General features: G+C 42.4%; 1 protein-coding gene across 2 annotated transcripts in view; it reads left to right on the forward strand.

Annotated features, from left to right (window-relative positions):
- Positions 1–15,730, forward strand: part of CSNK2A2 (casein kinase 2 alpha 2) — a 29,912-nt gene continuing 14,182 nt past the window's right edge. The window contains exons 1-4 of one of the 2 annotated variants that reach the window (XM_081870592.1): positions 206–365; positions 8,248–8,359; positions 12,562–12,663; positions 13,025–13,075. In XM_081870592.1, the coding sequence (XP_081726718.1) occupies positions 262–365; positions 8,248–8,359; positions 12,562–12,663; positions 13,025–13,075 (369 nt within the window). In that variant the 5' untranslated portion in view covers positions 206–261. Of the gene's footprint in view, positions 366–8,247; positions 8,360–12,561; positions 12,664–13,024; positions 13,076–15,730 lie in introns of both variants that reach the window. The other variant, XM_081870593.1, reaches the window with a different exon arrangement.

Here is a 15,730-nt window from a genome sequence, read left to right on the forward strand (position 1 = left end):
GCCGCCGCCGCCGCCCTTTCCGGGTCCGCTGCGGCGGCGCTCCGAAGGAAGCCAGGGAGTGCCGCCCGCGTACCGGCCGGCCTGGCGCCGCTCTTCCCCGTGACCGCCCCGCTGGTGCTGCTGCTGCTGGGCCGCCGCCAGCACCGCCGGTGTTGGGGCTACCGCTACTACTCCGCCCCGCCGCAGCCGCCGCCTTGCCTCGTCTCCCGGCCCCTCCTCGCCGCCGCCGCCGCCCGCTGCCGGTCGCCGCCCGCCCCCGCCATGCCCGGCCCGGCCGCCGGGAGCCGGTCCCGCGTCTACGCCGAAGTCAACAGCTTGAGGAGTCGCGAGTACTGGGACTACGAGGCGCACGTCCCCACCTGGGGGTAAGGCCGGAGGCGGGAAAGAGACCGGCGGGCGGGCGGGCTGGGGGCCTCTCGCTCGCTATGGAGCTTTTCGGCGCCGAGGCCTCGCCAGCCAGCCAGCCAGCCATGGCCTCCCGGCTTCCTGCCTGCTTGAGGCGCAGCTAGGCAGTCTGTGGCCCCGCGCGAGGGCCGCCCTTTCCCCACATGGTCCTCGGGGCGCCTCGACATCCGCCTGGTGGGCAGAGCCGGAGGGCCCGTCTCGAAGGCGAGTCTGCGTGTCCAGGGCGCCTTGGGAGGCAGAGGAAAGCGCAGCTGGAAGTGGGCTCGGCCGCCTGGCGTCCTTTTAAAGGCCCTGCTTTGCTTCTTCCCGGGCCTGCTTTCCGCGTACTGCGCTCTGTCGCTCCCCATGTGCAGGGTTTAGCGCACCCGCCCGACAGCCCATCATTTGCAGCCTTGCTTTGCGCGCCGTCCCTCGTGCCGAAGAAGGGGCTGGGAAAGATGGGATCAGAAAGTGGCTGGGATCTGGAACGGTGTTGATTAAGAGGGATTAAAGAATGATAAAATATGAAATCAGTAATGGAGATCCTGCAGTGTAGAGTCCAGGTTGTTCTTGGACTCCAAATCTCAGCAGCCTGCTTGGCCAGTAGTCAGTAATGACAGACAAGAATTGGCCACAGGTTTCCTGCCCCTGGGTTCAAGTAGCATTCTGCAACCTAGTGCCCTCCAGACATTTTGGATTACAGTTCCCACCAGCCCTAGTTAGTAGTATGACTAGTAGCGATGATAGAAGTTGCTTGTCGGGTCTAGGTTGTTGCTTTTGGGATTCACTCTTAATACTGCAAACTTTGATTGTGCAATGAAAGTGGGCTAGTGCTCTTGGGCTCTTCTTCCCTCCTCCCTACAGAAGCCCCACATTTTGTGGAAGGGTAGAGGAAGTGATGGGAAATGCCCTGGAAAGTGTAGGATAACAGTTGCTTACTGTGGCATCATAGAAGTGTCCCACAAACAGATCTGAATGAGTGCTCAATAAATAACAGACATCATATAACCATCCCAGAAACTTTTTGCAAGGAAATCAGGATCGAAAGCTCAGTAAACAAGTTGCCTTGAAGTGACAGTACTTCAAAATGTCTAGAAAACTACATAGTTGGGAAAGGCTTCTCTAGGCCCGCACAGGTTTGAGATGCACACACAAGTTCCAACTCAGTTAATCTGAACACCCTTGTGTACTAAGAGTAAGGTGATTGCTTCCCATCTTCATTGCATTTTTATGGGTGAAAACGAGATTCTAACAAGTGTCATCATGATTCAGAAGTAGGGCTTAGGAGTTGCTAGTTATTCCTGATTAACAGGCACAAAGCTGTGCTCTTACGTAGTGGTGTTAGGCGTGTGTGCATGTGCACATGTGCTGTGCTGGTTCCTCTGTCCTTTCAAAAATGAATAAGCAAAAGTAGGGTTGGGCTTTTGGTTAATCGGTTACTTTGTAAAGTTTTATGAGCATAATATAATTAACAACTTTGATACTTAATACTAATCACAAAAACCAATTTGGATAACATTTATTGTGAAACAATAATAAATTTATTAAATGACTTATTTTATTACATATTAATTTCACTCTTCACCCTAATGAGATCAGGAACAGCTTACATGGTTTTCCCCTGCCCCCGATCCTCTCAACAATTGTAAGAATGTAAGAAGAGCTCAAAGACCCATCTAGTCAAGCATTCTCTTCTCACAGTGGTCACTCTGATGCTTGTGGAAACCAGAGCGCAACAGCACTTTCCCCACTTGAGATTCCCAGCAAGTGGTATTCAGATGCATTGAAAGCCTTATCCTCCATGAATTTGTCTAATACCCTTTTAAAGCCATCCAAGTTGGTGGCCATTGCTATATCTTTGGGAGCAAATTTCTTAGTTCTATGTGTTGTATGAAGAAGTACCACCTTTTGGCTGTCTTGAGTCTACCAATATTTAGCTTCATTGGATGACCTCTGGTTTTTTAGTATGATGAGAGAAGAGAAAAAGCCTTCACCCTATCCACTTTCTCTAGTCTAGACCATGTATGATTTATTACACCTCTTTTTGCCTTTTTTTCTGAACTAAGATGCCTCATAGAGGAGTCACACTTGCTTTTTCTGAAGTTTTTCCAGTTCCACAATATCCTTTTTTAGCGGTAAGGTGACCAGAACTGTAATGTTCTAAAGATGGTGGCACCAAAGATTTGTATAATGACATTATGATATTATTGACTGTTTTGCTTTAAATCCCATTCATAATTATCTCTCATATGAAGTTCACTTTTTTCACAGCTTCTGTGGGCTAGGAACACACTGAGGTGTCCAATGCTATACCATGATCTCACTCCTGGTCACCCAGCACCAGTTCAGACCCCATTAGTATTTGTTATGGGGTCAGGTTTTTGTTTTTTACTATATTATTTATTTTTTTGTTTTTTATATTGTAAACCATTCTGTGATCCTCAGATGAAGGGTGGTATAGACATGATGATGATAATAATGATGATAATGATAATAATGCTAGAGATGTGAACTTTCCAGAAATTGTGAATCCATAGAAAAAACAATGTTGGGGTATTGGGGGGATTTGGGGTGAAATATGCAATCCATTTTAAAAGCATACTTTACAGTTCAAAAGTCATTTTGTAACTTTTGTAACATAAACTATATTATATATAACCTTGCTTACTATAAAATTACCATGTTTTTGTAAAATTACCATGTTTTTGCTATAAGGTGCTGAACCGTAAGAAATTTTTTTTGGCATCTCTTTGGTTTTACCAGTTTATGAGGAGCCAGCAAAAAATAATAAAAACAGAAGAAACAGTCAACATTATAGTAAAGCAAAAAAGGAATTAGGTATTCTGAAAATTATTGTGTCCCCTCCAGTCCTCCAGTAAGAAATTCGACAAAAAGCACTCATTTCCATAAGAAGAGCTGAGAAAATGAGGGACCCAAGAGTCTGTGAACTGTTGGCATCTGTCTGTCTGGAGAGACAATGGAGTGCGCCGCCAGGGATGAAGTCAAACCCCTGAAGTGACCTTCCTGGGCAATGTGTATGGGGGTCCCATGCTGCCCAGATGACAAGACATGTGCCCCCTCCCCTTGGCCTCACTGAAGTAGTCCAAAGGAAAGCTGAGCAATACATTTGGCACCAGTTTGGCTGCAGAATTTCCCAGAAGGAAACTTAGAAGGTGCCATCCAGCTGTCTTAGGGACTCCACTCCTGATTTGTGTAGGGTTTACTAAAAAAAATTTCTCCCGAAAATATCAGGCAAGGCAGCAGAGGTTTAGGATCAGAGTTTTCTTTCTCCTAGATGAGCCACCTTCTCAGGTTGATGAGCCTCATCTGCCGTTTACTTCCCTCTACACAGCATGTGCAGGAACTACCTTCTTGACTGTTGGACCCACCATTGGTCTCATTCTTTCAATCAACTGGAGCCTGTCTTTAAAGGCAGGGAAGTCCTTAACTCACCAAGGGTTTGTGACCCATCGGCTACCCTCACCTGGTTTAGCTGGCCAGTCAATTCTACATGAAATTTAATAAGTCTTTATTTCTGCGCTATCACTACCAAGTTCTGGGTCTTCATATTTGTTACTTTCTTTCTCCTTCTTTCGCCAAACCTTTGTTAGGCATTATAGACATATTTGTTACATTTATTAGGGACTGCTCAAGTTTTGCCCAGATTGAAACAAGCTGATCTATTTGATATATCAGTTTATTTCTTGATTTGGTGTAAGTATTTCCAAACATAGATCAGTTTCTTTTATACACTGTAGAAGTTGAAGGAATCTGGCGTAGGTAAGAAGCATGAGGGGTCAGAGGCTTGCCACTATGTTGCAAGAGGGATTAGTTTGGCAGAATTACAGACTGCATTTGAGGTCTGAACACCTGAATATGTTCTGTATTCTGCAACATTTAAAGGTGCATTTCCAACATGTTTGTTGCTTGTTTGTAATCCAGTCAAATGCAGAAGCAGTGCTGTCATCACTTACATTTCTGACTTTAAATCATGAATCCAATAGATTTTCACTAGAATCAGTTGGGTGGCAAAAAAAATCCCAAAACCTTCGCAAAAGAGGAGCAATGGCTCTGACAGTGTCCTAGAACCCTTCCGCCTTACTAGACTTTGAGAAGGACACAGGAGGACTCTAGGACCCTATCAGAGCCCTGCCGCCTCCTTCCCAAAGCTGGGCAAACACTTACTGGGCTTTGGGAAGGCAGCCCTCTGAGATGCTGCCAGACCCCTCACACACCCTTCCCAAAGCTGGGTGGTTCCCGGCTTTAAATGATGCATGGATAGACAAACCCTCACATGTAAGTTACCTGTACATACAAATTACAATGATCTGATACAGTACATGGTATCACATACATGTCTTTCTGTTACATAATTTTTAGAAACCATTTTGAGGGAGTAGATATGTGAAGACTTTGTCTTAAACATTTTATTCAGCATTGTAAAGGAAAATATTTCATAATCTTTTTTATTTTTTTATGGGGGGGTGGGAGAAAAATAAAATGGTGTTGGAAAACCCTGCACTTTTTCTGAATTTTCTCAGTTCCTCCACCAGGCCTTCACATCTCTGCTGCTTAGCAAACTTGGCTGCTGCACAGTTCACCCCTAGTTCCACGTCATTTATAAACAAGTTAAAAAGTTTCGCCTTGGAGGACTCCACTTTCTACCTCTCTATTGGGAAAACTATCCCTTTATTCTTTCTCTTGGCTTGCTGTCCCTTAACCAGTTACCTGTTCTTTTATCACATAACTTGGTGAGGAACACAGTGCTGACTGGCTCACTCATATCTACCGTATATGGCAGGTGACACTCTCAAATAACGCTAAAATGTGAATGAGATAGGACCAAACCTTGCAGAAACCATGCTGATTCAACTTTAGCAATACTTATTTTTTCTAGATGCTTGGCAATGCTTCTTGCCAGTTTTCCTGGAATAGACACCAACCAAGTCAGCCTATAATTTCCCTGATGTCACCTGGACCCTTTTCTTTTCTTTTTCTTAAAAAAGTGGTGTTACATTGGCCACTTTCCAGTCCTCTGGTATGAAGGCTGATGTTAGAGACAAGTTAAATATTTTTGTTGGAAGGTCAGTGCTTTCATACCACCTTGGGTGGCTGTTATCTGGAATGATTGATTTGTCCATTTTTTGTTAATATTTATTCATATAACATGTACAGTGCATATCAAAAGGACATTAGGACAAAAGAAAACACCCTGAAAAAGAACTATACAAAAAATAGAACACTTTAAAGATATCAGCAACTAATACAAGTGGGACAGCAAAAAAGAAAAACGTTTAAAGGGCATAAGGAAGAGATAAAAAAGCCAAGTAAGTTCAGTGATTCTTCTAAATAAAATCATACTTGGCTGAACAAGGCGACCTACCTGAAACTTGTCAACAAAGCCAAGAACTCTTGTCATCACTATTTGCCTCAGTTCCTCAAACTCCTTGAGTAAGTTTCTCTAGGCACAGGATTTGCCCCATGTATTCCACTGCAGAGACAGATGCAAAGAATCCATACAACTTCTCTGCCATCTCCTTTCCCTCCTTTCCCACACCTTTGAGTCCCTTGTTATCCAAAGGTCCAAATGCCTTTAGCCAGTTTTCTGTTTCTAATATATTTAAATATTTCTGTAGTTATTGTTAGCAAGGTAAATTGTCCCAACACCTTGACTTTCCAGACAACTTCCATCTGTCTGCGAGATGGTTTCACATCACTCCTTAAAGGAGATAAACAAATTTCTCTGACCGCTCTGTATTTTATGTTGTGTCCTCAAATTCTTTCTTCGTATCTCTTAACGTTGTTGGCATGTCTTCTGCTAAGGTTTGAGTTCTCCTTCCCCCCTTTTGTTTGGACAAGACTTCCATTTATTGAAAGAAGTCTTTCCTAGAATAGCTTTCTTGACCCAACTCATTAATCATGCTGACATCCTCTTGGCTGTGGTGGTACCTTCACTGCTTAGCTTCTGTTATTGTGGTTGCAGGGTGGGACCCAAGCATTTTGCAGAGGTTTGACCCTCCTGACTTTCTCTTTTAACTTCCTTTTTTATTAGAGGTTTCCTCTTCTGAAGTCAAATGGACTGTGTTGGACTTCCTTGGTAATTGCCCAGTTATATTGAATTTGATAGCACTGTGGCCAGTTGGTTCAAGAACACTTATATCTCCCTCCAGGTCCTCCTGGGCAGCACTTAAGATTAAGTTCAGTGTTGCTGCCTCTCTTATCAGTTCCTGAAGGGTAGGTTAGGCTGAGTGTGACTGTTTTAACATGATCTAATGAACCTCATCACTATGAGAGGACTTGAATCATGGTCTTCCTGGTCTTCATCTAGTACTCTGCTTGCTAGGTTGTGGTTTTTGCCACTGATGGCTACTTATGTTTCTGTTCAGAGAAACCTGTAGCTGTAGCGTGGGGCCTGTGAGAAAAGCTTTTCCCATCCTGCAGCAAGGTTTGTCCCTCACTTTCATGGGGCTGCTAGTCACTCCTTGCTAACAAATAACACCATTATGAAATAAGTGGCGTTCATTCTTGGAATAATTGACTGCAGTCAAAGGGGTAGCCAATAGATGAATGTGTGCTCTAGTCTTGAGTGGCACACCTGACCTCTTAATATGTTATAGATTTTAGTTTACCCTTGTAGTTTTGCTGAAAAGCCTAAAAGCCTTCCCTCCCACCCTTCCAACCCAAAGCTATAATTTTAAGTGTGGATGAGTAGAAGGACAGATATAATTGGTTTGGTAATAAGTTTGGGTTCTTTGGATTAATGTGATAAAGATGAAATGAATTACCGTAACTTTCAAGAGTGTTATGTAGTGGGTTGGCATGCCAGGCAAACTGGAGTGGGTGAGAAGGAATTAGATGACAACTGGGTTGTGTCATACAGGAACCAGTAGGGTGGGTTTGGACTGCCTTTCAATAACCTTTCAGTAATGTGTGTTAACTTTATAATCTGGTAAATACCTAGGAAGAATGCTAATAATTTTGGATTTCCCCTTCTAATGCATGTGTATGTGCCAAGTGGCAATGCTAATATACACTCAAGGTCGCTTTGCTAGAATTGGAAAGGGGGGTGAGGTGTTCATTTCTGGCTAATTAGAGTAAAATTGTCAGCATGATATTGGGTATGTGGGAGTTTGTAAATATACGACTGATCTGGCACATGTAGCTTAATGTGTCCTCAGGATAACTCAGCACACTAGTCAACTCATATGCTTTAAGCACTCCCTGATATACAGGCAAGATGATGAAACAACACTAAAGGGTCCAAGCTGGAAACTCTCGGGTGTATGCTCTCTTGGGATGTCTAAAAGCTAATAGCATAATCTCTGCCTTTGAAACGGTGAAGGAGGGTTTCTTCCCCCGCAGCTGATACCAGCCTCATTGTCAGGATGTTCAGGGGAAAGAGAAGTTGTCTGTCACAGAGGATTGTGGGAACTGTCTTTCTCACTTTGGCCTTGGAAGTTGTTAGTTCTGAACAGTTCCATCAATTCTGTAACAAAAATTAGGATTATCACTCCAGAGAAAGAGGTCTCTTGCTGTGGGTGGCATAATATCTTTTTCTGATGATGGCAGGTGAATAATGAGTGTTGAGGACTTTTAGAGGTTGCAGGCACCATTCCTCCTTCCCTTGGATCTGTGGATTTCTGAAATGCTGAAGTTAAAGCATCCTCATAACCATCAGTAGCAATCCATGGAGAGCAAGAGTGTGTAGAAATGGGATAGTTCCTGTTCAGTAGTTTGAAAGGTCTGCACGTTAATAGGTGCCCTGCTCCTCATTCTTTAGATTCAGGGTATTAGGAGCAGAGAGGTCAGGAGAGCATTTCAGCCTAGTCACTTTTCAGTTGTTTTCCTCTTCACTGTCTGCAGTAATCAAGACGATTATCAACTGGTTCGGAAACTCGGCCGGGGGAAATATAGTGAAGTCTTTGAGGCTATAAACATCACCAACAACGAACGAGTGGTTGTGAAAATTCTTAAGGTGAGTTTTTGTTGGATGAATATGAATGGTTTTCTGAGGTGGGAGCAATGCTGTGGCAACAAATCTTCCCTAACACTGTAATGGGCTGTTCTTGATCTAAGCCCCTTGCATCCTTCATATCATATTGCATATTAATATCTGGAATGGATGTTGAGGTGCTGCATTCTTAACTTTGTGTCTGGTAGTGGTATTCGGTTATCACTCTCCTCATCTGTTTTTAAAAGGTAGCATTGCTGTTGGGACCATTTTGTGAAGGAACAGCATGTTTCCATGTGTTCAGATAGCACTGCACACAGTGGACACAGGAATTAACATCTGGCAAGTTTTACTTGGCAGGACAGATGTTAAGGCCTGTTCACTGTAATGCAAAGGCTACCGGAGCATCCTTTGATTAACATCTCAATGATGAGCATTTGACTTAGCTGGAACTGTGGTGGAGGTGATCAGGCAGGTGGATTTTGGAAAGACTAACTTGGATGTTGCTGTTAGTAGCAATACACCAAAGCACACTTGGCCTTGCTTAAAATGAGGATGTGGGATTTTCATGTTTAGCATTGCTCATCATTTGCCTTCTGCTGTAAAAGCATTTTATCAAAGGTGACCCAGTAAATATATTGCCAAGGTTGACATTACCTTTTTTTTTGGGGGGGGGGTGAATTCTCATGACTGGCATGTTTAAAATTCATGTCCACATTATCAAGGCTTATCTAGTTAGGGGTGTGTGTGGCATGGGGTGGGGTTTCCCTATGAAGAGGACAGCTTAGACTTTTATTTATTTAGATTTCCTCTTATTTATTTAGACTTGTGGTCATAACTAGCATCTGTGATCATGCTGTTGGCCCAGCATCATCATTAAACTTCTCCCAGTTGTCCTTTCAACAGTTGAAATGGTGAGCCTCCGTGTAAGGCTTTCCAGGAGTATTTATCACACATCAGTGGTGGCTTATAGGCTACTTATTGTGGCTTCAATGGTTTGCATTAGGTGAATCTGGGTTGGCATTAGCACAGTGCTACCATACTGAAAATAAAGAGATGTGTGGAAAGAAGTCCCAGGATGTGATTTTTTTCAACTTGGTCTGAGCAGATTGCTTCTTTGGGTGGTCAGTTTTTCTCTCTGTGGTGTTCCAATATTGTGTGTTCTAGTGCAGCATTTGTGAGAATTGTTTAAAGGGTAGATGTAGGAGGTAGACACACATTAGGTCTCTGCTCCTGCACCTCAAGACTGCCTTCACTAACCTGGTGTCCTTCAGATTTTTTGGACTACAACTTCCATTTGCCCCAGCCAGCATAGCTGACAGTACGTGTACCACTTGATGGACTGTGAAGTACTCCTGGTTGAAAAGCATGGCTTTAGTAATGGAAACAGGCAGTGCAAGGAAATGCTTGCTAAGTAATTCCTGTGAAACCCATGACAAACTTCCTGTGAGCACATCACCTCTTTCTTGTTGACAGCTTTCTGCTGTCCTGTTCACCAGAGCCCAGAATGTCCCTTAGAGACTGAAAGTGGGAGGGACTGTCAAAGTATGCCCTGAAAGAATCCTCCAAACTAAGATTGCCCTGTGTGACTCTGGTACCATCCAGTCTTGATGTCATCCCTTTCTCTTCTGCATGATCCTGTGTCCTGCTTGATTTGACCTGATAATGGTAGGGAAATGTTGGCTTCCCTAGAAATTGCAAGATTGGAATGGATTGGCACTACTGTACAGTTTAAGGGATGGGTAAGACTTAGTCTTAGTTCTTGTGGAAGACTTCGCAGCTATCGGGTGACTGGCCGTATGTTTAACAAGTGAGGTACAGCTTATGCTAAACGTAGTACATTAAGAGAATGAACTGAGCAAGGAAATGCCTGGTTGCAAATGTCACCTTTGCCATGAGGCAAACTCCTGCTCTCAGCCCCTCTCTCTGTTCTGTAAGTAGTCCAGTGTTATCTCTGATTTTAGGTAGTTGCAAGGATTATGGATACCGAAATGAAGCATTTTGAGCAATTAAGAAAAATACAATGTAAAGGCAACTTGAGGATCTTAATGTTTCCTAACTTGTTTAAGTTTTGAGATGCCGTTAATTGTTACACGAAGCAGTACTGTAGTATTGAAGAGGTGGTCTCAGCAGAAAACTGCTCCAAAAGAGACCCTAGATGCAAATATACTTGCTTATCTTCAGGTTGTGCCTCCATCCCTCTCCTGAAAATTGGTGGTTGATGGTGACAAAATACCAATGAGTGTCTTTACTTGTTTTTGTCTTTTTTGTATGAAACCTCTGGATTTGAATTTGAAGGAGAGGGAAACACTGCATGCTAGCCCTGGTGTTGTCACCTTCTTGTTAATCCCTGAGCCTGCGCATTGCTTTTCTTTTTTGGGCACAGCAAATGCATACTGTTGTGCACCTAACTGGCCTCTATTTTCAACCTGCTCAGGAGGCTTATAGGGTTTCCTGGATCCCCAGGATTTGCTGGTATACTTCTTTCAGGGAAGAGTTGCAGACTTTGGTTACATGATGATGATAATGTTTATTAGTTAACTTTGCAGGCATTGATGATAAGTGTACAATGTAACTGGTGTCTGCAAACAGGAATGGTATTTCAACTTCTCTCAGCCCTTTTAAGCCACTCCTGCCACCAGCTCAAAACTCCTGCCACCAGCTCAAAACCCCAGCTTTCTTGCAGAAACCTCCTCTATGCACCGTGATTGCTAAATGTTCAGAGGCAATGTAGCAAGTGCTGTCAGCAGACGGGAGGGTGGTTCTCTATAGTGTCCCATGTGAGACTGGAAAACTGATACTAAAAAATAACATGTATGTAGCACAGCTTTGCTTTTAATCACTGGCCTTGTAAGCCATAGGGTGCATGGAATTGGGTCCAGGCAAGTGAGCAGGCTTCTGGAAGAAGACGCCTTCTCCAGTCCTAGGAAAGGTTTGCAGATCTTACTGACCCTCCTCTGCCAGCCCCCAGCAGGCAAGAAAATTGGTTGGCTTATTTACCAGGCTGATAATAGTAAGCATATCAAAAAAGTGGTGACTTCAAGAATTTCAGTTACTTGCCTATTTTTTCCCCTTCCAGTGGCTAGCAGGATAAGAAATCATACTAAATGTATACACTTCAATATACTTGCTTAATTTTCCAGGTTCATAATAAAATGAGAATTTTGATTTTACATAATTAATATTATAAGTACAGAATATACAGCTTCTGCTGTCAGCAAACTCCAAAGGAGCTGATAGTCAACCCTCTTTTCTCTTACCTGCAGACATAAGCAGGAAGTAATTTTGCACCGATATGGGAATATTGATGAGATGTGGTCAGGTTTTGGGGGTGGGTGCTTTCTAATCTAAACTGGCCACTTGGTGCTCCTCCCTACTGCTGCCTCACTATTTTAACCTTTGAGGAGGGGTGTTTACCCCACCCCACGGTTCTATGGTGTGGCTGTCTGCCAGTACACATTACGAGGGATAAAGCTGTGCTAGCAGCTGAGGTTCTGAAGAGCTTCTCACCATTTTAATTTAAATTATTTCCCCCGGGCTGAGAGTTGACAGCAAGGTGAACCAATAAGACAGCACATTTTGAAGTTCCTGGACCAATGAGGACAGGAGCAGTGACCTACTTTGGTGCTTTAATTGGTCTAACAACCCACCCAAGTGGTGTCTCATTGGCGCTCACTGCACTGCCATTCTTGTTCTATGAAAAATCCACTAAATGAAATGGTAGGCAGCTCAAAGGACCCTCAACTGCTACTGCAGCACTGTATTCCCAGCATTCACTGCTGCTCCCCACCACTTGCTCCTGGCTTGCCACTATGGGCTATACTTTGAGCTCTGGGCCTTTCCCAATCTGAAACGGACATTTCTGTACTAACCACTTCCCCATGAGGTGTATTCATCATGGGCTGAAACTCTGCCCCATCCATTCAGTCCCTCATCTTCCCCACATTCGGCAGGGAAGGCTTTTGCTTATACTGTCAAAGACTCCCCAGCCACATGGAGGGTTCTGCTTTCATTCAAGCAGAAATGAACAAAAAACCCCTGCAGACCTTCTATACTGGGGGGTGGGGGGGTGGATGGAGCAGTTTCAGTGATATGCACCAGGGCATGAGGGGAGGTGCTTGCAGGCACACCCCTGCCTCCCGTCCCAAGGATGTACATTTGTGTGTTCAGGTAAAAATTTAACGTTGAAAGAAATCTCACTTCTATTCTCTCTTTATGTATTTAAGCCAGTGAAGAAAAAGAAGATAAAACGAGAAGTTAAGATTCTGGAGAACCTGCGAGGTGGAACAAACATCATTAAACTGATCGACACGGTCAAGGATCCAGTGGTAGGTCCTAGTATGTGTCAGGAGCACTGGAATAATTGGGGTTATCTTCAGAAGGGGGTCATACAGGAAGCTTAGCTCCTCACACAGGTTTTACAGTTCAAGTGTGTGTTTACTGCAGGTGGAACAGGTCTCATGTTGGGATTTTTATTGTTTAGGCATCTGCATAGTTTAAAAACCACGTTAGTTTCTGTTTTTAACAATAAGCTCTTTAAATGACCCTTTGAGCTCTTTGGATAGATAAGGGAGGGTTTATTTCTGTGTCTTGGGGTCAGAGGGAGCATTATCCAGAAGAATCTTGGAATAATCAAGAAAGCAGGTTACAGGAAAGGTGTGGTTATATCATACATATTCTCTCTTGCAGTCAAAGACTCCAGCTCTAGTGTTTGAATACATCAATAATACAGATTTCAAGGTGAGTCTTTCTTCCTTTCTATACATAATGGATTTTCCAGAAAGCCTTGGGAGAGGAAATGTTGAGTCTATTGAAACACACAAAATTTATTCTTGTGGAAGAATGAATTGTGCAGTCTTATGGGCACTTTGTAAGAAACTAACTGCAATCAGTAAGCAGCCTCTCTGTATGGTTTTTGTGGTCCATGTTCAAAGGGAGTGGTGCAATAGAAGTTTACTGCATTTCCTTGATACTCTGTCTCAATATAGCAACTGTTGCCCTGCAACATGTAATTCCATGCTAATCTCCCTGCTATGATACTCTGTTTACTGTAGTCTTGTTGATGAGGAAAGTGGGGCCTGATTTTTACAGTGGAAAAAAAGCTGGATATGAGTCGAGTTGGGAGGAAATGTCCAGATTTGTTGAGCATCACAAAAGTGACAGTCTCTACTTGAATCACAGTGGAACCAGGTTACTGGCATTTAAGATCACAAAGATTATGCAATTTTAAAGCTATGTTTTTTGGTGTTGGTTTTTTGTTGTTTTTTAAGGAAAGCAGTCAGTAAATTGGAAGCATTTGGTTTGCCTCATCTATGGGTGATAGCCTAAATATTTAGGTCTCAAAATGTGATGATAGAATTTGACAGCGAACTTGTAGAAACATGGCAGGAGTTTAAAGGGACCAAAGAATCAAAGGAAAAGTTACACACAAAATTGGACTTTTGGAGGAGAGTTGGAATCTGAAGCAGCAAATGCCAACATGAGCCATACTGAGCGTTTCAGAAACTCAATGAAACTGAGAATCTGTGGAGGATGATGTTGTTCAGTTCATTTCATTTCTATACCACTTTATATTTTTAATAAAAAGTTTTCAAAGCAGTTTACAACCCAGATTAAAACATCAAATAAAACAATCCAGAAAAAAAATTACAGAAAGAAGTTAATCATTAAGTATACATTCAAATCAGCATAATTAAGAGAACTCTAAAATATCATCTTAAAAAATTCAAAATATTTTTTTATTTTTTAAAAAATAATATTCAAATTTTAAAGGTTACAAAGAGAAAAAAGAAAAATAAAAAAGACAGAAAAAATACAGTCAATTTTAAAAAAAGAACAAATCGAACCTTTACATAGCTTTCTTTCCTTTACTTATTTCCGTGACTTCCTCACATCTCCCATTTTTGTATTCTAATTCAAATTGTTATTTCAGCAAATCCTTCCAACCTTGTTTTTATCTTAATAATTTGTCTTAATATACTATAATTTTACGTTCTCTCTTTCATCAATTCATTTTTACTTAATCCTTTATGTCATTTCTGCCAAAACCACATAATTTTCTTTTTCCAACATCTTTCTAACAATCCTTAATTTTACAGTATTTTTGAAGACCACTTTTACTTTATCCAATCTTAACTCTCATCCAAACCTATATATCTATACTTATTCTTAAGATGTTTCCCTAAGGTCAAAAAAGATTCCATTCCACGAATTTCCCATCTCATTAAGAAAACAAAAAACAAATTATATTATATACACTTTAAATTCCCAATTTCCTTCCACCAGATCCCCTCCCCGGTTTCAGTCCCCAGCAAAAGTCCATCAATCTCGTAAAGCCATCAACCCGGAGATCTTAAATCCGAGGCTCTTAAATCTCTTTCATGTCCCCTCTGCCGGTCTTTTTGATGGTCTTTGGTATTGAAAACCAGATCTCGGGGAAGCTCCAACCCAACGGTAATCATGTTCCTTCCTGCCAAACTTCCATGGTTAAAAATAGGGCCTATAAGATATTCCAAATCTTGTTTCACGCTCCTTTCAAATCCAAAGGCCCCCAAAACTCCAACCTCCACCTGGCTCAGATTTGTAATCCAAAGGTCATCTGATCTCCACATAAGGTGATCTCTCCATCTTTCATTTTCCAAACCAGGCCAGGCTTCCATCTCCAAAAATTTGCTTCTCCTTGTTGCCATCATGTCATGCCTCAAATCGTAGTTCACCATTTGCATCTGTAGGGTTACGGTTCCCCCTTTCTTCACTTCAATCACAACATAATTCTCCTTCTCAAATTTTCCGGTTTGTTCAGTTGAAGGAGGTTCCTGTGCCGAATTCTTATCGAGTTCTTTACTAATACCCACTTTTGTTCTCAAAGTTATAACATTAGTAGTCAAAACATTTATCTGGTCTTGCAGCTTTCCCAAGAGAAAAAAAGTCCTGTTCAGTTCAAACTCAATTTCCTTCCCGACCGCCATCCTTAAACAGTCCAAGGTCAAAAAAACAATTTCCCAGCTGCTCCCAAAGCTCCCTCTAGAGGGATTCAAGTTCCTTTTCACTCCTTTCAGCACAGACCCAAAAGTTCCATACGTTAAATTGTAACAGTCCTTCCTTTGTTTTAAACATAAGCTTGTAACAAAGATAGACAATAGAAACAAAGTCCTCTTTTGTATCTTGACAGCTAACTTGACAGCTGTCAAATTGATCTATTCATCATCAACGGGCTCTCACGGACCACTCCCGGGTTCAGGGAAGTGGCACTTCAAATCCCAAATTTTGTCCTTCTCCTGCAGGCTCCCCTGCTTCCAAGAAAAATTGATGGTAATTTCAATCAGTAGAATTAAAATCCTTTACATAAAACTCTCCACGACCTTAGTTGACAGGTTCTTTGCTTCAGTTTATTTA

Source organism: Podarcis erhardii (assembly GCF_964252035.2).
Source record: "Podarcis erhardii genome assembly, chromosome: 7".
In the NCBI taxonomy this organism is placed as follows: Eukaryota; Metazoa; Chordata; class Lepidosauria; order Squamata; family Lacertidae; genus Podarcis; species Podarcis erhardii.